This window comes from Dermochelys coriacea, chromosome 3, assembly GCF_009764565.3.
Source record: "Dermochelys coriacea isolate rDerCor1 chromosome 3, rDerCor1.pri.v4, whole genome shotgun sequence".
In the NCBI taxonomy this organism is placed as follows: Eukaryota; Metazoa; Chordata; order Testudines; family Dermochelyidae; genus Dermochelys; species Dermochelys coriacea.
Window position 1 is genome coordinate 147,440,754 of NC_050070.1, and position 23,413 is coordinate 147,464,166.

Consider the following 23,413-nt stretch of genomic DNA (forward strand, 5'->3'; position numbering starts at 1 on the left):
ACAGACACATTTTACACTCACACAAAGGCTGGGAACCAGACTGGATAGGTTGACATGGCGGGGTGCAAACATGTGAAGTTGTTGAAGGCAGGATATGGCAGCTGCCTGAACAAGAGAGTCCGAGTGATCTTGTGTGATTGCACATCCCACCAAGCACGAAGAGCGGATTGTTGAAATAGTAGCTCCATTACCTAAAAGAATAAAGAATTCTTAACAAAGCAACTTTTTTGTATAGCTGTTATACATTTTAACTTTTTAATCACAAAACTTCAGAGATGTGAAATCTTTGTAAATTACATACAGCATCACTCTTCTAAATACTTATACTTGAAGTTAACAGCTGCATTACTTCAAAAGGACTCAGTATACAGGGTTAGAACTCACTTTCCATTTTAGCCCAATTTTGACACTTACCTCCTTAAAGTTCCAAAGCAATCTGCTAGCCCAAAAAGTCCTTTAAACCTCAAATTTCGCACAACTGATCATTAGCCAGAAAAATTTTGCGGACATTGTTCAGTTAGTCAGTATTTCTGAGATATGGCACTTGTTAAAATGAACCAAGTTTCAGGTTTTGGAAATCTATTTCATTTAGTAGTCTTGGATAAGATTGCATGCATAGACCCATTTCTTATAATATTAGATATAACATTTTAGAGTTATTTGCTATGGATTTAGTTTTAAACTCTGAATACTTATCACATTTTGGAAGACTTTGTATTTTTTTTGCAGTTCTGGAGCAGTTTAATATATTAATATGCTAGAGGAGTTTCTTAGCTCCCTCAGTTGCATCACTTGGATTCAACAGGTTACAGATTACACAGAATATGTGATTTAAAGACTATCTTCTCTTGCATTTCAACAAGTACCATTCATCATCTTTACAGCATAGCTATAATTACAGCAAAATGTCGTCTCTACAAGAAAAAATTCTGAACAACCTCTGTTTGTATATATTAATACTATCTGGTAAAAATCAATAAGGAAATTCCTAGGCAAAAAAGTTCAGATACAACTACAAGACTGTAGTTAATAAACATATTCGAAAGGCAGGGTATTTATAACTGAGGTTTCACTAACAGCCTCATCTATGGCACTTTATCAAAGACCCATGTATATCCACCAAAATCCCCTATGCACCTTAAAGAAAAACCACCATACTTCATCTTTATTTCCAGTTTGGACCACATACCCTCAGATACCACACTGAAAAATCTGTCAAGGTATAAAGATCTGAGAATACTGAGACTACCTTATTATTGGAGTTAGATAGTTTTGGCACCAGTTCATATGGCCACCTGCAACATATATGGCAATTTCCTGTAATATCTTTGGGAGTTCTTACTATATTAATCTTATGCATCATTGTGAGCCAGGGATTGTATGCAATTCCACAGAGAGGGTGGCCACAGTTCCTCCAGGAACTAAGAACAGTGGGGAATGATTAGGCAAATTCATTCAGGTCTAACACCTCCAGAGAAGTACCATCACCTGGAGAGGCTCAGATATACTAACTAGTTCAAACTGGATTCCCCAGAGATCAAAAGACAAAGAAAGGAGTTTTGGGAAAATAGCCTGAGTTTAAACTGTCTCAGGGCCTTCTATCTGATTTAGCTAAGAGATAGGACCTTCTGACCAAGATGAATCTGGGAGAAATCCTTGTAGAAGAGCTGGAAGGGCTGACACCTACCAGAGCCTAAGGCTGAAGTTGGAGTGACCTTTGGTAAACTTTTTAGCATACATAGAAGGGGGGGTTTGTAGCTTTTATATGTTTTTTCTGTAATCTTTCACAATAAGAATAAATGTGCTTGCTTATAAGGAGCTGCATGGTAACTTGTAACTGCTGGCGATTACAATAGTTCACAGCCTCCGGAGAGAACACAAAGTGCAGATGTCAGAGTAGCAGCCGTGTTAGTTTGTATTCGCAAAAAAGAAAAGGAGTACTTGTGGCACCTTAGAGACTAACAAATTTATTTGAGCATAAGCTTTCGTGAGTTACAGCTCACTTGGTGAGTGAGCTGTAGCTCACGAAAGCTTATGCTCAAATAAATTTGTTAGTCTCTAAGGTGCCACAAGTACTCCTTTTCTTTTTTGCTAAAGTGCAGATGCTGGACTGTTTAGGCAGTCTGGCTTGCTGTAGATATCACAGAGTGGGCAAGGAATTGTGTAGCCTTGAAAATCCCCTGTCAAGAGGGAGAGAGATGAAGGTCTTTACCCAGGAGAGCTGACAGTTGAGGAGCTAGGAGCCTAGAGTGGGTGCCCTTGAGGGATCATGGAGGAGGAAATACAGGTGCAGTCGCTCTGAATTGTGTCACCATCAATACACACAGTGCAGTTGCAGATCTACAAACCCTACACACCAATCACAAATGTTTCATTATCTGCCACCATGCAATTCTTTAACAGCCAGCTGACATTAAGAAAAAACAGCATCTATCCTATTTATAACCTTAACTTTATCTTAATTAAATTGCACATTAAATTTACCTTGCAGCTCAGGGCCAACCGTAGTTATTATAGCCCCAAGACATCGGCCCAAACACTGATGTACTTCTGTATGTGATGGTGGAACCGTCAAGAGCAGGGTAAGAACTAGAGACAGAGTAGGCTCCACATATCCCCGGTACATTGGCCCACTAGAGTCCACTATCAAGGCAAGTGAATGGAGAGACCAGGTCTATAATAAATCAAAAAGATTTTTGGTTTTGAGTCATAAGTTTGTTTGGTTTAGAGTTTTGAGGATTTATTTATAGTGGCTATGGCTCTCACCACCCTTGTCTAAACATTTCTATTTTAACCCTCTGTTTTTAAGAACATCTTCGTTACCCCACCATCTGGAACATTCACTTCTGGGCTGAAATTTCCCAGGTTTGGTCTTTGCTTGCAGGTGAATTTTTGTTTGTTTGTTTGAATAAAAATGGCTACGTTGTTTGAGAATGAGAAGGAAAGGATACATGTATTTTTTCCACTATATAAAAAAGTTTGACACATTTTTGAATAGCTCTAAAGCCAAAACGGGGGTAGAAAGTTGAAATTAGACACAGAAATGGTCCTCAAGAAGTGCCTGAACCAATGGAAACAGGTTTTCATTTGATAATGTTATGGCCAATTGAAATTCTCAGCTTGCATATACAGTGCATTTTGCACTGAGCTTTCTTTCTAAACTCGTAAAAGTGGAGCTAAGGAAGGCCACGCTGCTCACATATAGTTAACTTAGCTAACTGGAGAAAGGTAATGAAGGGCAAAGCCCTGGTCTCATTCACTGAACACCCTGTAAGATAAACTATGAATGAAGCAGGGTGCCCTTGTTTCATTTTCTACAAAGCTTGTAGGGAACAAGTTTCAGGGCTGCTAACGTTCACAGGAAATGGACTCCCTCTCCTGTAGGCTGCAAAGTGTGCAGGACAGAGTGTTGCAGTGGCATTTACCAAAACAATTTTACATTGTGATTTTTTCCCCCTCACTCCAAAAAATGTGGCAAGTTCCATAAAAAGAAAAAGGACTATTTTAAGAGGAGGTTACAGTTGCACAGTTAAACATTTGAGTTTGCTGGCCACACTGCCTTTTTTCTGCTCCTACAGTCTAGTTACCTGATCACATAATCTTTCTCAACTACATAACACTATTTATTTTACAATGTTAGATACTAATGTTGCATCTTGTAACATTTTTTTCATTCTTTCTACTGTTTCATTCTATTTATTGTAACGCTCTGGTATCTTTTTACTGATTTAGAGGGAGGATTTTAAAGGTTCAAACGGAAGTGTTATGTGCCTAATTCCCATTTAAAGTTAATGGGGATTAGGCGCCTAACTGCCATTTGTACCTTTGAAAATCGCCTCCTTTGATTTCTTATCTTTTTATACTGGAGTAAAAATTGATTAAATTTTATTTGTGAAATAATATGCAAGCCTTTGTTTAAAGGCTACCATGATGCATTTACAGAACAGCAGAAATAATATTGCACATGCAACCTGAACTTTGTCAATATCTAACTTTTGAGAGCTTAACTATGGAAATTTATGAGGGTTGTTTTTTTTATTATAATCACTAAACAAAGCAAATCAGAACTTCTATCAATCCTGTCTCCTCAGACAGAGGATTACCTCTACTCCATGTTCTCTAAAGTTAATAATTTAAGAAGACACGGGTGTCTGTGGTTCCACGCGACAGAGGTAGCAGAGGATGGGGGCTCCAAGCTCGAAGTTCTGAGCCATTAAACTGCCTCTTTCTGTGGGTGAGACACACCTTCCTGCTGATTAGGCATAATAGCCAGTAGCCACTTCAACTAATAAATTCTTTTGGAGTAATGGGGGGAAAGAATGAAAAAGTCTCCTGATATGTGGTGAGTTACACTATAATCTTTTGAGAATAATATTCATAGGCAAATAATTTTTTTATTCAACGTTTTTATTTACATCTTTCTCCAGAGGGTCTTTTATTATTTTATTTAACTGCCTTTGTAGAATTCATTGCCAAGGGATATCATGAATGCACCTACTTTCCTTTAAGATTCTACTTTAACGTACAATACATTTGTTTTCCAAATTGTCTTATAATTTATTTTAATTCATTGTTCTATAGAATGGAATAACTTATTTACATCTTGAGATGACTCAACATAATTGGGCACTTGCCTAAAGTAACTGTTCAAAGTCAGGTTAGTTTGTTGTTAGGCATACTGCCCCATAAAGTCCCTAAAGAAACTGTATTTAGGGCAAAAAGATATCGCTCTCCCATTTAGGCTTATACTCCTTGGGGCATGGACTGACAATGTTTTCTTTTGTACAGCATTTTCTTTGCTGTTGACAGTAATACATTAATCTTAAACCCTACTAAATGGTTTTAAAATGTTTTTTTGTTTTATACCTGGACTTCAGGTGAGGTCCCATCTTGTGCCAACGCCAACAGAATACTGACACTGGTTTTCAGATGCTGTCCAGAACCTATTCCACCCACATAACGATGAAGACAGCCAAGAGCCAACGAATGACCGGTTCTTGACACAACATCTCGAGCAGATTTTAACCTATCAAGATTAAAGCATAAATCAAAGTATTTGCTAGATTTGTGGTTGAGGCAAGGATTGTTCAAGTGTCAGAAAAATAAACAAACCTCAGCTTCCACCTGGACTATTTGTTAACTCAAAAAAAAAAACAAAAAAAAACCAGCAGAGACTTTCTGGGAAGATATAAATGAAAAAGACAAATGAAAATATTTAAAACTTTCCGATTATTAATTCCTCATATTCAGTTGCTTGTAAAGTTATTCTGACTTTACTATAATTCCTTTCTCCTCTTCTGGAAAGCATTTATTTCTGACATTTTAGATAAGGAATACTTTTGTAACTGACAGGACACACGATTCTCTTAAACTGTCTACTCTTTGCTTGATGTTGCAGACCACAGTACTCTGTTACCCAGAAAATGCTGTGCTAAGCTTAAACAATCAAGAATGAAAATGTGAAGAGACATGGTGGAGGACTGACGGGAATGCAGCTGAATCCTCTGATATAGTGCCAGCTCACTTGTTAAATCTTTTTAGAACCTACTGCTTCTCACTGCTATGAGTTTTATTATGAAGGTTTTTTTAAATAATCTTTTATTCAAAAGAAACAAGGAGGAAAGTAGCAAGACTTTGAATCACCACATTACATAAGTATATGATAACTTTTCTTATCAATGCTTGGCAAGATTTGAGCCCCCCACATCTACTACAGCTATGACAACTGTAAATAATTAGGCTGTTAGCTACAATTGTTCTCCAGTAGTCACGGAAAATGGATACCTTTAAAGAAGAAAGTGAAGGGTAATTTCTCGTCTTTCTGCATGTAAGACCTTTGCACTCTAGGCAGTATGCAAACATATAAATAATAAAAGGCCTCCAGTAGATAATACAAGAATTACTTAACAATATGGATAAATTGAAAAATCCATTTGATAAAATGGATCTTGGAGGAGAAATTATGGACAAAACCATAGCAGTGCTTGGAAAATTATGGATTCTCAAGGGAAGAAATAAAGTCTTACAAGCAATTGTATTATAAAAACAAAGTGCAAATTCTGAATACTGAAAATCTTGAAAAATGCTTAACATATGAAAATAAGTATCCTTGAGATACTTAAACTATCTAGAAGATCTCTTGAGAATTGCTGAGGATAATAAATTTTACTTCTTTAGAAAAACTCTTACCTATAACACTGAATGAGAGCATGTGTGAATCTAGGTGAGAGCAGGAAGAATCTGAACTCTCCCTTACAGTTTCTGATATTGCTTAGTTTGCCGAGATCCAGGGGTATAACTCTAGGTAAATTTTGCCTTATTTATGACAGAAACAGAATCTTGCCTTGAAATGACACCACTGAAGAAACAAATTATTTCACAAAAAGAACGTCCCCAGATGTTTTTTGGCCTATTTGAGTTAAGCTGATTCCTCCTTTATAAGAAAGAAAGATTTTATACTTAGAAGTTGCAATCTCTTTTGCATTTCTGCAAACAACCACAACAACAATAACAACGACTTTTTATCTTTTTAGATATGGACAAGTTAATCCCATTCATAAAAGGGAAGCTGAATTTAACGTAACTGGATCATCAGAAGACCAATTTCCAGTTTAAAGGAAATACACTAGAGTATAGTTCACATACTCATCTGAGGAAAAATTGGACACACTTATCTTCCTGAATCTTTAGTACAGACAGATCTTTGAAGGCCTAATTAGTGATGGGGAGTCAGATGGAGTAAGGAAGCAAGTCACTGTGGGCCAACAAAGAAGCCAAAATCTAGGTGCTGAGAGGAGATGTTGATGACATGCAGCTACAGATATGCATTATTCTGGGCAACCCCACACTTTACACATACTTAGAGTCAGCCATGTTTATTTTACCTGAAGCAGTTTCTTCATCCTTAAATAGATCATCAAGAACTGTTCAACAATAGTGTTCCGAAGACCAAATATTTCAATCAGTCATTGTCCACTCTTGGTAACAGCATATGAAACAACTCAGAATCTGTAAACCTGATTAGGCCTACCAACCCAAAGTGGTTAGGCATGAAGGAAAAATACTTAAAACTATAATCATATTTAGCAGAGACATTTTCTGAACATGTTTGAATTCTATGTTTTATTTCCTTTCTTGAGGCAAAGTGACAACAACTTACTTGTCAAAGCTGAATTGAGCCATTCTGGCGATGAAAGTTGCTTCTCCAACTACCTGAGCCATTCTGCCAAGTGCCTCTCCTGCTGCACATCTCAAAATGGGATTAGGATTGTCAAGGGCACTCATAACCAATGTCAGAGCAGATTTGCGGACTTCTTCTGGTCCTAATGTGCTTTTATTCTCAGCTAAACCCTATATGAACAAATGGGAAAAAATATTTGACCAAAAAGAATAAAAGTATGTTGTGACATCTATTACTGAAATCAAGTTTAAAACAGTTTAAACTGATATTTTCACAAGAAGATAATTCACTCATAAGACAGGCTACCTAATTTTTTAAATGATGTCTTACACACAACTGGACACATCTTACATCTCACACCATGAGAAAGGTGTTTAATTTCTACTTTTCTCCCTATTTCTCAAGGTTTTTTTCTTTTTTTTAAATAAGATTAAAATAATGTTACATGTTAATACAAATAAAGAAGTAAAATGAAGACTACATGAACACCCAACTACCACCAAAACAATAATCTGCTTCTGCCCCAAAAAGCAAAGCAACTAGTTTCCTCCAAAACCAACAGCAATGGTATTGCATGATTCTTTGCTAATTGTTTTCCATGAGCCAGTTCCAACAATACAACTTGATGTGTTGGCTCCTCCCATAGATCAGACAGGCAAGGCAATAGCCAATGAGACACTGCAGTTTTCACGCACTTAACTCCACCTCCTTCTATCACTCTCACTCTCCGAGCCCCTCACAGCACACCAATTGGCGAACTTCAGAACTGTAAGCTGAATCATTGTAAAAAAAAAACCAACAAAAAACCCCCGAGAACTTCTGCATATGATAAATCAGCTCTTTATGATAGTGAAAGGTGGACATCTGGACTGTTGTCTCTAATATATATCATCTGGCATGCTGCTTTCTGAAAGAGCATCTGGTGGTCTAGGTTTTAGGTACTTGTAGGTATAATGACTAAGGGAAAAAGAGAAAGGGAAAAGAACTCTAGAAGTAAGCCCTGTATCACAAAGTCATGCATTTGTGACCAGACTGGAAGAAACCAGAAATTTTCCCTGCAACATTCAGGTAGTCAGACAGAGGAGAAAGAAAAGGAGTACTTGTGGCACCTTAGACTAACAAATTTATTTGAGCATAAGCTGTCGTGAGCTACAGCTCACTTCATCGGATGCATTCCGTGGAAAATACAGTGGGGAGATTTATATACACACACAGAGAACATGAAACAATGGGTTTTATCATACACAATGTAAGGAGAGTGATCACTTAAGATGAGCTATTACCAGCAGGAAGGGGAGGGGGGGAAAAGAGGAAAACCTTTTATGGTGATAATCAAGGTGGGCCATTTCCAGCAGTTAACAAGAACATCTGAGGAACAGTGGGGGGGGGGGGGGGAGAAATAACATGGGGAAATAGGTTTACTTTGTGTAATGATCCATCCACTCCCAGTCTCTATTCAAGCCTAAGTTAATTGTATCCAGTTTGCAAATTAATTCCAATTCAGCAGTCTCTCGTTGGAGTCTGTTTTTGAAGTTTTTTTTGTTGAAGGATAGCCACTCTCAGGTCTGTAATCGAGTGACCAGAGAGACTGAAGTGTTCTCAGACTGGTTTTTGAATGTTATAATTCTTGACGTCTGATTTGTATCCATTTATTCTTTTATGTAGAGACTGTCCAGTTTGACCAATGTACATGGAAGAGGGGCATTGCTGGCACATGATGGCATATATCACATTGGTAGATGCGCAGGTGAACGAGCCTCTGATAGTGTGGCTGATACAGACAGACTTTTTGCGAATACAAACTAACACGGCTGCTACTCTGAAACCTGTCATTATGCGAGGCACTGAATTTAGCCGTATGGAGTGGAAATTCATGAAAAAACTCGTACAGATACAGACATCATCTTCCTCTCCAAATGCAAACAGATGGATATCATACCAAAAGGACTGAAGGTAAAAAATCCATTACAATCTACATACCACACAGACTCTCAAAGAAACTGCGGAACCACCTGATCAACATCCTCTACAGCAAACAGGGAAAGATTAAGAATGAGCTCTCAAAACTGGATACTCTCATAAAGAACCAACCTTCCACACAAACTTCCTCGTGGCTGGACTTTACAAAAACTAGATAAGTCATCTACAACACACACTTTGCTTCTCTACAAAAGAAAAAGGACACTAAACTATCTAAACTACTACATGCCACTAGGGGCCACAACAGTAGTTCCCTTAACCCACCCAGCAATATTGTTAATCTATCCAACTATACGCTTAGCCCAGCAGAAGAATCTGTCCTATCTCGGGGCCTCTCCTTTTGCCCCTCCACCCCCATGAACATGATACAATTCTGTGGTGACCTCAAATCCTATTTTCGACATCTCCGACTCAAGGAATATTTCCAACACACCTCTGACCAACATATTAACCCACAGAGACCTTCCTGCCAACACTACAAAAAGAAGGATTCTGGGTGGACTCCTCCTGAAGGTCGAAAGAACAGTCTGGACTTCTACACAGAGTGCTTCTGCCGACATGCACGGGCTGAAATTGTGGAAAAGCAGCATCACTTGCCCCATAACCTCAGCCGTGCAGAACACAATGCCACCCACAGCCTCAGAAACAACTCTGACATCATAATCAAAAAGGCTGATAAAGGAGGTGCTGTCGTCATCATGAATAGGTCGGAATATGAACAAGAGGCTACTAGGCAGCTCTCCAACACCACTTTCTACAAGCCATTACCCTCTGATCCCACTGAGGGTTACCAAAAGAAACTACAGCATTTGCTCAAGAAACTCCATGAAAAAGCACAAGAACAAATCCGCACAGACACACCCCTGGAACCCCGACCTGGGGTATACTATCTGCTACCCAAGATCCATAAACCTGGAAATCCTGGACGCCCCATCATATCAGGCATTGGCACCCTGACAGCAGGATTGTCTGGCTATGTAGACTCCCTCCTCAGGCCCTACGCTACCAACACTCCCAGCTATCTTCGGGACATCACTGACTTCCTGAGGAAACTACAATCCATCAGTGATCTTCCTAAAAACACCATCCTAGCCACTATGGATGTAGAAGCCCTCTACACCAACATTCCACACAAAGATGGACTACAAGCCGTCAGGAACAGTATCCCCGATAATGTCACGGCTAACCTGGTGGCTGAACTTTGTGACTTTGTCCTCACCCATAACTATTTCACATTTGGGGACAATGTGAACCTTCAAATCAGCGGCACTGTGATGGGTACCCGCATGGCCCCACAGTATGCCAACATTTTTATGGCTGACTTAGAACAACGCTTCCTCAGCTCTCGTCCCCTAATGCCCCTACTCACTTGCGCTACATTGATGACATCATCATCTGGACCCATGGAAAAGAAGCCCTTGAGGAATTCCACCAGGATTTCAACAATTTCCATCCCACCATCAACCTCAGCCTGGACCAGTCCACACAAGAGATCCACTTCCTGGACACTACGGTGCTAATACGCGATGGTCACAAACGCCACCCTATATCGGAAACCTACTGACCGCTATTCCTACCTACATGCCTCTAGCATTCATCCAGATCATACCACACGATCCATTGTCTACAGCCAAGCTCTACGATATAGTCGCATTTGCTCGAACCCCTCAGACAGAGACAAACACCTACAAGATCTCTATCATGCATTCTTACAACTACAATACCCACCTGCTGAAGTGAAGAAACAGATTGACAGAGTCAGAAGAGTACCCAGAAGTCAATGAGAAAAAAAAAGAAAATTAAGTCTCCTGAGAGAATTTTCTTCTGGTCTAAACTGACTTGCAACTGGTGAGTCCTGTTAGTCTCCAACAGCTGGCATTAAAGGGGACTAATAATCAATTTTGTCTTATCTGAAAAACACCACATTTCCAATCAATGAACTTCTGGGGTCACTGTTAATGACCTGATGACACTGGCTTTCATCTTCGTGGAGTTCTGAGCAAATGCATCCAATGAAGTGAGCTGTAGCTCATGAAAGCTTATGCTCAAATAAAGTTGTTAGTCTGTAAGGTGCCACAAGTACTCCTTTACTTTTTAGTACCAGGAGAGAGACACAGGGTGTGCACTGTCAGAGGAACAACAATGGTATGATTTCCCATCCCTCTGGTAAATAGGTTATTGGATGCTGAAGAGAATGAACTGATCTGATAGGCTGTGGCATCAAAATCAGTACACCACAATTTAAAGTGTGTGTGTGGTAAGAGAGGAAATCTCAGCAGGAAAGGGCCAAAGTCAGCAAAGCAATTCTGTAGCTCAAGAAAGCTTATGCTCAAATAAATTTGTTAGTCTCTAAGATGCCACAAGTACTCCTTTTCTTTTGGCGGATACAGACTAACAGGGCTGCTACTCTGAAATAAAGGAATTCTGCTACCCATAGGGAAAAAGTTCCAGGTTACTAGCAGTGGACTGTCTGTGAGAAGTAGAAAAATCTTTAAGACTGTTTATCTTCCAGTATCTGCACCTGTGAAACGTGCCCCCAGGGAATCCCTCTTTGAAGTACTCTGTACTCCCACTGCTGCAGTCAACTACTTTGAAGAACTGTGAAAACAAGTGCTCTGTGAGAGCCTGAGGCAGAATGTCAAGACTTGCTGAGTGGCCATAAGAAACTGGATGCAACATGACCACTGCATTAAGTGTATTCATGACTCTTCTCATCCTAATACTCCATGTGAAGGAAGGAAATGATCTTCTCAGCAGAAAGGCAAAAATTAGTGAGTTACTATTAAAAGTATTAATCTAAGGCTATGTCTACATTTTGAGCTGGGGTGTGATTCTCCTGCTCATGTGCACATACTTGCACTAACTCGATGAGAATCACACCCCAGCTTGAAGTGTAAACACAGCCTAAAAGGAAGACGCGGCTGAAGAAAAACCAAAGAGGGCCCACCAAAACAACCTGGCTGCCACAGTTGCTACTGACCTCCGTAAAGGCAGGATATAAACTGGGCAAGAGACAAAAAAGGACTAGAGGTTTCATAGTAGCAGCCGTGTTAGTCTGTATTCGCAAAAAGAAAAGGAGTACTTGTGGCACCTTAGAGACTAACAAATTTATTAGAGCATAAGCTTTCGTGAGCTACAGCTCACTTCATCGGATGCATTTGGTGGAAAAAACAGAGTGGAGATTTATATAAACACAGAGAGAACATGAAACAATGGGTTTATCATACACACTGTAAGGAGAGTGATCACTTAAGATAAGCCATCACCAGCAGCGATGGTGGGGGGAGGGAGGGGGAGGAAAACCTTTCATGGTGACAAGCAAGGTAGGCTAATTCCAGCAGTTAACAAGAATATCTCAGGAACAGTGGGGGGGTAGGGTGGGGTGGGGTGGGGTGGGGGGGAGAAATAACATGGGGAAATAGTTTTACTTTGTGTAATGACTCATCCATTCCCAGTCTCTATTCAAGCCTAAGTTAATTGTATCCAGTTTGCAAATTAATTCCAATTCAGCAGTCTCTCATTGGAGTCTGTTTCTGAAGCTTTTTTGTTGAAGGATAGCCACTCTTAGGTCTGTGATCGAGTGACCAGAGAGATTGAAGTGTTCTCCAACTGGTTTTTGAATGTTATAATTCTTGACATCTGATTTGTGTCCATTAATTCTTTTACGTAGAGACTGTCCAGTTTGGCCAATGTACATGGCAGAGGGGCATTGCTGGCACATGATGGCATATATCACATTGGTAGATGCGCAGGTGAATGAGCCTCTGATAGTGTGGCTGATGTGATTAGGCCCTATGATGGTATCCCCTGAATAGATATGTGGACAGAGTTGGCAACGGGCTTTGTTGCAAGGATAGGTTCCTGGGTAAGTGGTTCTGTTGTGTGGTGTGTGGTTGCTGGTGAGTATTTGCTTCAGGTTGGGAGGCTGTCTGTAAGCAACGACTGGCCTGTCTCCCAAGATCTGTGAGAGTGATGGGTCGTCCTTCACGATAGGTTGTAGATCCTTGATGATGCGTTGGAGAGGTTTTAGTTGGGGGCTGAAGGTGATGGCTAGTGGCGTTCTGTTATTTTCTTTGTTGGGCCTGTCCTGTAGTAGGTGACTTCTGGGTACTCTTCTGGCTCTGTCAATCTGTTTCTTCACTTCAGCAGGTGGGTATTGTAGTTGTAGGAATGCATGATAGAGATCTTGTAGGTGTTTGTCTCTGTCTGAGGGGTTGGAGCAAATGCGGTTATATCGTAGAGCTTGGCTGTAGATAATGGATCGAGTGGTATGATCTGGATGAAAGCTAGAGGCATGTAGGTAGGAATAGCAGTCAGTAGGTTTCCGATATAGGGTGGTGTTTATGTGACCATCGCTTATTAGCACCGTAGTGTCCAGGAAGTGGATCTCTTGTGTGGACTGGTCCAGGCTGAGGTTGATGGTGGGATGGAAATTGTTGAAATCCTGGTGGAATTCCTCAAGGGCTTCTTTTCCATGGGTCCAGATGATGAAGATGTCATCAATGTAGCGCAAGTAGAGTAGGGGCATTAGGGGACGAGAGCTGAGGAAGCGTTGTTCTAAATCAGCCATAAAAATGTTGGCATGCTGTGGGGCCATGCGGGTACCATCGCTGTGCCGCTGATTTGAAGGTATACATTGTCCCCAAATGTGAAATAGTTATGGGTGAGGACAAAGTCACAAAGTTCAGCCACCAGGTTAGCCGTGACATTATTAAAAGGGCTGGAGCTAGCTGAATGGAAAGAGTGAAAATTGAAGTCTTATTTGCTGGCATCCTACCTAATTCACAAGAGAGGGGAGTCAACCCATCAACCTGCATTGTCATTATTGTGTAAAAAAAAAAAAATTATATATATGAATGTATATATATATATACACACATACATATACATACATACATACACACACACACACACACATATACACACACCAGTGTTATTGAATTAGAGTTAGCTTTACCTAGGACACGCAGGCAGGGGAGGCTTTTATTCTCTCCCCTCACCACTGGATCAAACTCCATCAGACTGGAAAGCTGAAATTTTTAGGTGGCACTGCAACAGTCACTAAATTAAAGGACATTTTAGCTATATGAAGAAAATTTTGAAACTATTTTTCTTTTTCTAATCAAGGTAACAGCAAAATCACATCTTAACACGCTGGATGGGAGTGAAAATGCTGGATGACTGCAGCAGCCTGTTTGGTCCTCAAGTATGATAAGGATAAGGAATGTACTATTACCACTCAGAAAAAGAATCAAGTTACTTTAGGAAAAACACCCTTCCCCCCCAAATTATAGGTGGGGAAATAAGATGTAATCATGTAGTTAAAGATTGTAGCATAACAAACATGCACAAAGGAGCCCAATTAAGAATGTACAGGCAACTTTAATTCTGGCTTTTCCTAACTTCTGAGTGCTTGACTTTGCAACCTTAATAATGATCTTTTAATGTAGTTTTTGTGTTTATCATAAATTAATGGCTATAAATCTGAGAATTTTAGTATCTGTCAGTTCCAGATTTTAAAGCAGTTTTACCTTCAATGCACTGAGAACAGCAGTGAAGATATTAAGCTGCACAGCTTGTTGACGGACACCTTTAGCCTGTTTGACACATTCAGCAAAGTGATCCAACATTTGTAGCCTACAAAAGAATAATTAACGTCATCACTAAGAGAGAGACACTTCCAAAAAACAAACTGAAAAGACAATACATTTTGCCTACAGAGAAAAAGACCAATGCAAAAGAGAAAAAAAAACAACAAAGTTGTAGAATGGTTTAAACAAGGCCCTGTGAATTTTGCTATTTGGCTGCAGAATGTATTGGGCCCTATGAAAATCTTTCCATCTCACCTGGTGGCCTGAGAACATGCTACCAGGTAGAGGGGGTAAAACCTCGGATTGACACTCTGCTGGCCTTGAACTCAGCCACAAGCAAGAGATTGTCATTTCAGAAGAAATGATTGCTTAGAAGAAACAGCGACTGCAGAAAGACTTTGCAGTATGACCAGGAACTGTGGGGACAGGAGAGAAGAAAAATTCACTTGCCTCACTATCCTTCACCTCCTCATAATGCTGGGGAATAAGCAGAGTGCAAACTATAATTCACATTCTCTCCTTCCACCTACATTCTACTGAGAAATTAGAGGAGGGGAGGAAAAAATGAACCGGCTTTGTGCCTCACCTTTCCCTTAGAGATGCCAGGAATAGGAAGGAATAGCGCCACCAGGATCCCTAACCAGGTAGCAGTGGTTTGGCATGTAGGCTACAGAGTTTTTTCATTTAGATGCAGGTAGACTTTGTCATAGCTATCCATGCCACTGTCACTGCAAAGCTGAATTACGGCAAAGTGTTCTGCATGCTAATACATTTAAATCAATTATAAAAATGACTTCACCACACATTAAGTTGAATTTTCAGGACTGTAAACTAGGAAAAAGGTATTTTACTTCTAACGTGAGTACGTGATATGGAACCCCCCTGAGAGACAATGAACATGGAACACCAGAAGTAGATTGACTTTTTGAGAGAAATATAATCCCATTAAATTAAAAAAGGAAAGTCAACCATACACTTTGAATTGCACATTAACTTAGACTGACCTGTGTTTGTAAGAAACATGAGGAAAAACCACACCAAAGAGTGCCACAGAGGCATCAATGACTGATACTCCCAGGGGAAGGGGGCCAGGCACAGCCTCACCAGCTGGGATGCGCAAATAAATGGAAGACGGGTCATGCTCCAAAGCACCACTTCCAGATGCACTGTTTGGCTGAAGCTACAAATAACCACAAGATATTAATACCTTCTAAATACATATTTGCACATATTTATACTGAACATACTGAACTAACCAAACTACATATGCAGCAACTTAAAACTAGATTACTCACCAGCAGTTAGAATTCTCTAACTACACTCTTACAAACAATGCCAGGCAAATCCCAGAACGTTCAAAGCAGTTAACAACTTGGTGTGAGCAGTCTCAGTCACCCTTGGTGCAGCTGAGGTGGGTGAATTAAAGACAGAGTGACAAAATTTGGTTCTAATAGCAGCTCTGGAAGCAGTGAACACAAAGATGCATTTCAGGGAAAAAGGTTAAATCATCATTCCCTCAGCATGGGCTTGAGGCGGAAAGGCAGCATACATCCTGTATCAACTCAAGGAGTAAGGATTCCCCAAACAGATCAATCCGTGTTCTAGAAATTGACGTCTGTGACATAATACAAACATCTCTTTAAACTCACCCTCTTATCCAGGTATGCTATCAAACAACAGCAACCATAAGTGAAAAGGTGGTGAACTTTCTCATACCAAGTATTTATTGTTATTTAAGTGATAAATAATGTATGAAATATAGTTTGAGGCTAGTGCTTCTGTGATCTCCTAGGCAGGCAGATCAAACAGAAACTGAGGAGTCACTGAGACCTCTTCATGCCTCTTTATATACCTGCTTAGACTGTAGTTCCATGCAGGCAATAGGATGCATGCAGTCCAAACATTAAAAGCTTTGAACAGTGCTAGGTTTCATTCATCAGGATATGCAATTCGAAGACAAGGATCTATGGATGCAAGTATAGGAATGCAAATTTATAGAGAAGAATGGTACAAAATAGTGATACAATAAAACAAACTGTTCACCCCAGTAACCTCAAAAGGTGAGGAGGGTTAGCCTGGGCCAGCAAGGCAAAGAAGCTCATGGGAGCTCAGCTTCCTTGCGGGCTTGAGAAGGGGGAGGAGGCATCCTAACTGACTTGGGCTTCCATTGTACCTTTCAATCCAGCCATTGCTCCACGTGAACCCAAGGGGAGGGTTTACAACCCCTTACCTCCACCTAGAGTACCATTCTGCTTCTGGGAGCAACAGCTCCCCTGCCCCCTGAGTATTAGGTAGGGCTGGGTTTTGGGGCCATCTGTGGGCATCGTACCAGTCACCTTTTAGGGGCTGAGAAGGAGTTTTTCCCGCACTGCCAGATGGGCCTGGACAGAGAGGTATTTTCACCTTCCCCTCAGCAGTCCAGGGACTACGTGGGCAGGTTAGGTTATAGAGTTCATGTTCTCACAACCTGACAGCATAGGTGCTGGAACTAGGGTTTCTCGGGGGCCTGCTGTACCTCTAGGTTAGAAATGGTTCCCATTCATATACAGGGCTTACTGTTTGGTTCAATGGCTCTCAACACCCCCATTATACAAATTGTTCCAGCATGCCTGCCTGACAGATACCTAAAACAGAAGAATTGGGACCAGAATTAGGGGAAACTTATCTCCTAAAGGTGGGAAATGCAGCTGGGCCTCCTAACTTCTGGTACAGTGAAGGATCAAGCCCCTATCCCCCCCTGCTTTAAACTTTGTACAAGAGGAAGCCATTGGAGTCCCAGCATTAATGTTGAGACCAGGATAAAGGCTTTGAGTGAAGAGAGGAGAGAGGGCACTGAAGACAGCTCTCTTCTAGGTGGTCCTGATGACCCATGCACTGGTTGAGTTATTGCCAGATCATTTCCCAGATGCATCTAAGTAAAAAAGTTGTGGCCTAGTTAAACATTCCCAGTGTCTTGTCTTTCTTCCAGTGATGTCTGACACAAAGCACAACTGGACCAATGTTAACAGTTGACTATCTGCAAAAATTCATTAAAAGGGTCTTCAAAAGAAAAATTTCCCAAGATCTTTTTATTTTTCACATGCCTATAAATGTATCCAATAGCCAAACAGATTTCCTTCAAAAATGTAAGAAATTCCTTCTACTCCCAATAAGACTTTGTACATGTCACCATCCAGATGGAAGGATATGATTTCACACTGTTGCTTTTTAAGAAGAAAAAAAAAAAAGAGTCCCTTTTTGGCATAACACTAGTTGCGATGTTCATACTGTGACAACAGTCCCATTATAAATTCTGCTTCTTTTGGATTTTGTAATACCTGAGCTGGGAGAAAAAATTATGGGACTTGCTGCTAAATCTAAAAAGGCTTAATTCACTCTTTAAAAGCAAGGATAGTTGACTAACCACAACTTTATAAACTGTGCAATGATATTCTCTACTGATTTTTTTTTTTTTTTTGGTAGCTAGTTTTACCAGAAATTTACACTGCATATGGCAGGCTTTAAAATCTTTAAAATCCTTTGAGACAAAGTTGGAAATCAGTAGAATTACACTGGTCTTCCAGATCCATAGTAAGAGTGCAGATTCAGTTTTTAGGATTTTATTTAATAAAGCCAAGGATAAGAGGAGTTTTATTACTGATTTTTTTTGTTACCTGATCTTCAATTGATTTATGATCTGTTTCCTGCAGCCAAGAGCCAAGAAGAACACTGTCGTCATAGTGGCAAAGAGATCTAAGCAGCGATGTAGTTGTATTAGCAGAATTGTCTGTCAAAGTGAATTCTGCCACTAGCTCTCGAAGGAGCGCATTAAATGATCCTAGAAAACAGAACTGTACATTAAACCTAGTAATAATTCTTTGCTCTTCCATAGACTTCAAGGCATTTTACAGATGCAGGCAAGTAGCATTATTCTCATTTTACAGATGGAAAACTAAGGCAAAAAGCAGTAAATTTGATTAGCACAGGGTCAGTGGCAGACCTGCACACAGAACCCAGGAAGAACCCTTGACTCCGAAGCCCAGTGCCTCACCCCATGCATCATGCTGGCTCCTACAAGACCACGATCCCAATCTTGCAAACACTTATGCATGTGAGTGGTCCCACTGAGTTCACATAAAGTTACTCACATGCATAAGTATTTGCATGATCAGAGCCTATTTTTGTAAACAACATACTGCCACAAAAAACAAATGTACTATTGCCCTTTGTCCTCACTACAAGTATTGATCTAATAGACTTGTTTCATAATGTAATAATATATTAGCATATCTAAGCTTATTAAACTCTGAACTACTGACATGCAGAATGAAAAAAAAATAGAATACAAACAAACAATTTCTTTTGGATCAGAAAATACGGAGCATTTGAAAAATACAAAACCATTTTTAAGGTTTGAGTGTATTTATTTCCCCAAGGACTGTGTGTACTTTCTAACATTTAGGGATTCTAAACTGAATAAATGATCCTTCATTAGAATTCTCTGAAAAAATTCACACACGTAAATAAGAAAATGAGCATTTTGTCCTAACTGCAGTTATATTTACAAGTTAGATGTCAACGTAATGATGCTAACCTTTTGAACACTTGAAATCAATATATTTTATACATCAACAGTTTGGACTGATTTAAATCAAAGCTGATTTTAAATCAAACAGGAAACACTAATTTAAACAGATTTTAATCTTTTTTTTCATTTCAATTTTTAGTTATTTCCATAGAGAAAGACTGATTCTCATTTGTGGGTGACCATTAAAGCATTCTGGTTTGCAACTAAATAAAAAACTTTTATACCAGATTTCTTTTTCCTAAGCAAGAGGATTTATATCTATACACATTCATTTGAACAGTTATATATCTTAACTTACATTTTTCAGATTCCTAAATTTTACATTTTTTATTATAGTGAATGATGCATTTATTTACTAGATGATTACTAATTTTTTCTTGCGATTTGTGTCAAGGTCTATTTGGATGGAAATTCAAATTCAACTAAATATGCATAATAACAGCAATTTAATTTATATTTATGTATTTATTAGTAGTAGTTAAATAAAACTACCTTAAATGTGCAGGATACATAAGAAGAAAAAAAGTTTATCAAAACATGTTTTACCTTTAATACTAACTGATTTATTAAAAAAAGAATCTGTAATCAGAGAATTGCAGAGATTGTTTCTGCTCAACATGTCTTTCAAGATTTTAGAACTAGTAGATCTTATCCTAACCTAGTTTCTATTCACAGAATTAAAGAGGAAAACAAGCTTTCCTGCTTTCCCAATTGGTTTCTTAATTTTGAATGAAGTAGTTATTGAACTAACCTAGCTGAATAAACTGAAATGAAGAAAATATTCTCTCTGCACTGCAAAAGGCTATTGCTGTCAAAAGTTGGTTTAAATCTTCAAAGTAAACTCTGGTTCCACATACTTATCCAGAGACTTCCCCAGTTAAGTGGTTTAACTTTCTTTAAAACTTAAAACAGCAAACATGTACTGCTTAATATTATTTTTTTCATTTAATTTAAATGATTGTAATAAATGACATAAATTTAGGCCTTAACTTAATTTTTCAGAGTTTCAAATTTCATTTTAAATGATTATTTTAAAAAATAAATCTGTATTTAATGTAAATTAAAGGATCCAATTTAAAGAAAAATATCCAATTTTAATTTTTAAGGTTTTTTTAATTATGGATTTTTATCCACTATGTACATCAATCTAGTACTGCATTAATGTTAAAGACTAAGAAACCATAAACTTAAAACCAGGAAATGAATCTTATCTCCATCCTTTGTGTATCTACCTTAAAATATCATTCTGTATTTGTTACATCAGTTTATTGTATTTGTTAAATAAAACATAAAATACTACAAATTTAAAATTCTCCTAAAATTCTACAAATTGGAACTTCATCTTCTGTACATATATATTACATACACTGTATGCGTTCTGCTCTACTATGCAGTGTACAAATTATGCATCTAAATTGATAATATTTAAAATTCTAATACTATATTCTTCATCCTCTAGAGAATTTCCATTTTTATCTTACTAATGTTATCTTTTACTTTGAAATAATTACATGGGATCTTCTTAGTCCTGTATTTTCACTGAAATCACAGAAATCCAATACATATGGAAGATTTGTCACACCTTTGAACTCTATCATTTCTTTTAACCGTGAATTTAGATCTTAAATATTTAAGCTGCACTGTAAAGATTTTGAAACAATTATTTCTTTTTCAACTGGTATGGATCTAAGCCTTACCCACCACAGAATCCATCAAAAGGCATAACTACATTTTCTTATTTGGTAAATCCCTTTAAAAATATATATTTACTTACCTTCATACGTTTTTGGAGGTAACAAAGCCAAAATGTCATAAAGTCTTAAACGGACCATAGCTGCACTAGCTTTAAGATGAGCTCCATGGGCTTTAATTACCGATGGAATGCTACAGTGTCAAAAAGAAGAGAGTTAGGTACAATCAAGCATTAATTATGTTATGATATAGGGAATTTAGGATTTTTTTTAAACGCAAGTGGTAGATGAGATAAGAGTACACTGTTCAGAAAACTATTCTGAACAAAGTTACTCAGATTATTCATTTGTTTTCAGAAGTAACAGTACTGAGAGGATCTTTACCACCTTACAAATCAAAGAGCAGATCAAAATACATTAGTAAACTACTACTACTGTAAATTTCTCTCTTTGTTTTGTTTTCTGTAATGTATATTTAAAACCTTTTCATCTGTTACATTGTTTAATAGGCCACTTTAATTAACAAACTTCATTTTTACTTCTAATTTCTTCATGTTCTTATTCTTTGTGAAGGGACTAATTAACTAAGGAATCAAGAATTTATTGAGCTGGAAATCCAAAATCAAAAAGGGAGTTTAAAGTGACGAAATCAAATCAATTGTTGTATGCAGTGTTGTTGTAGCCACATCAGTCCCAAAATATTAGGAAGACAAGGTGGGTGAGATAGTATCTTTTATTGGACCAACTTCTGTTGGTGAAACAGAATATCTTTCAACCTTACATAGAGCTCTTTTTCTTCTTCTTCTTTCCCAGACCTACCCTGTCTCTCTAAAGAGAAGTCAAAATAGGCCCAGAATATAAGTTTTCTGATAAACTTTTACAAAACGTAAGACCAAAATTAGTGTTCTCATGAAATTTAAAAAAAAAAAAAAATCTATCTTACTTCAAGAAAAAGAAATGAGCATTGCTCTGTGGGAAATTCAAGGACTGCAACATAAGGTCACAGCATGAGAAACTACAAGTAAAACTAACTAGAAATACAAGTGAAACTTACTGAACCAATTTCAATATCCAGGCTCTGTGAAAAGTAAAACTCAGACCTGAAACAGTGACAACTTAGGTTTTTTATTCCATATTGATAATGTAAGCCATTGTTTGTAATAGCAGTAAAGATTCTTTGAATAATGGCATTTTTAGCCTCAACCTGTTCCTTTAAAAATTATGCAGACAAGAAGAGAATTTTAAAAGCTGTCTACTTACTGTGACATCATTGTCATGGCACATTCTATGGGGGTCATTAATTTTCTGATCACATCTTCAGTAAGGAGCTCAGGACAGTGAGCAACGAAACTCCTCATAGCTATCAATGTAAAACATTTCAGTCAAAGTTAAATTGCAACAGAAATGGAAATAAATTTCAGCAAGTAACCAAGCTACAGATGCTAACAGGATATCAAAAAAACAACAACTTTTAATCACATTTTTATTAACTCATAGGTCATAAAACAATTAGTAAGATTACACATGGGAAAAAATTAATTATGTAACAAGTTTTGTGCATGCTTTTTCTATTACTTTTTGATAGAAAGAGGTGAATTACAAATTCTCTATATGAGTATGTTATTTGTGAAACAGGACATGAACTTTCACCACTTCTTTGTGATTCTTACCGCACAGAGCTCCAGCACGACCTTCCAATGTTACTTGCCAGGTAAAAGAGTCTCCTCGGGCTTTCTCTGCTTCCAGCTCCTTTAGAGAACGAGGAAATACATTTCGCCATAGCAGCAGCATCTTAGGTAGATGGTACCGAACAACTGAAGGACCTAATCAAGGAAATGTTTATCTGAAATTGAGGCATCTATTTATAATGTGCAATATATTAAAAAATAAGGGTATGTCAATTAATAACCTAAGACTAAAATAAATTGCTACGCAATAGAGATTTCTGAATACAATTACTTTTCATTGTATATACTGATTGCTTACTTTTTGCATTTCCTCCTGCTAGAACAAAGAAAAATAAAATAAAGGAAGTCATTCTCATTTTTAGGTTAAAAGTGCTGTAAACAAACTGCAAGGGTATTTTTATTTGTTGACTAACAACTGTTTTTATTAGAGAGACAAAGTAGATGAGGTATAGGTCAAAAGTTTGTCTCTTTCACCAACAGAAGTTGGTCTAATAAAAGATTTTACCTCATCCACATTGTCTCTCTAATATCCTAGGACCAACATAGCTACAACAACACTGCAAACAACTGTTTTTATTGATTATTTTAATTAATGGAAACATATCTATTAGTCTTTGGTTCTGCGGAGTCTTGTTTATACAAATGTTAAATTTGGGGGCAAATTTAAGTTGACAATGTCCCTTTAAAAACCTGGATGTTTTTATAATAATACATTA

General features: G+C 38.2%; 1 protein-coding gene across 21 annotated transcripts in view; it reads right to left on the reverse strand.

Moving 5' to 3' along the window:
• The window catches only part of HEATR5B (HEAT repeat containing 5B), a 97,133-nt gene that overhangs the window by 41,398 nt on the left and 32,322 nt on the right, over window positions 1-23,413 (reverse strand). For all 21 annotated transcript variants that reach the window (XM_043511512.1, XM_043511511.1, XM_038397400.2 and 18 more), the window contains 10 exons: window positions 22,680-22,832; window positions 22,270-22,369; window positions 21,093-21,202; window positions 18,405-18,568; window positions 15,756-15,931; window positions 14,692-14,797; window positions 7,160-7,350; window positions 4,867-5,026; window positions 2,485-2,674; window positions 22-191 (listed from right to left, as the gene is read on the reverse strand). In XM_043511512.1, the coding sequence (XP_043367447.1) occupies window positions 22-191; window positions 2,485-2,674; window positions 4,867-5,026; window positions 7,160-7,350; window positions 14,692-14,797; window positions 15,756-15,931; window positions 18,405-18,568; window positions 21,093-21,202; window positions 22,270-22,369; window positions 22,680-22,832 (1,520 nt within the window). The remainder of the gene's footprint in view (window positions 1-21; window positions 192-2,484; window positions 2,675-4,866; window positions 5,027-7,159; window positions 7,351-14,691; window positions 14,798-15,755; window positions 15,932-18,404; window positions 18,569-21,092; window positions 21,203-22,269; window positions 22,370-22,679; window positions 22,833-23,413) is intronic.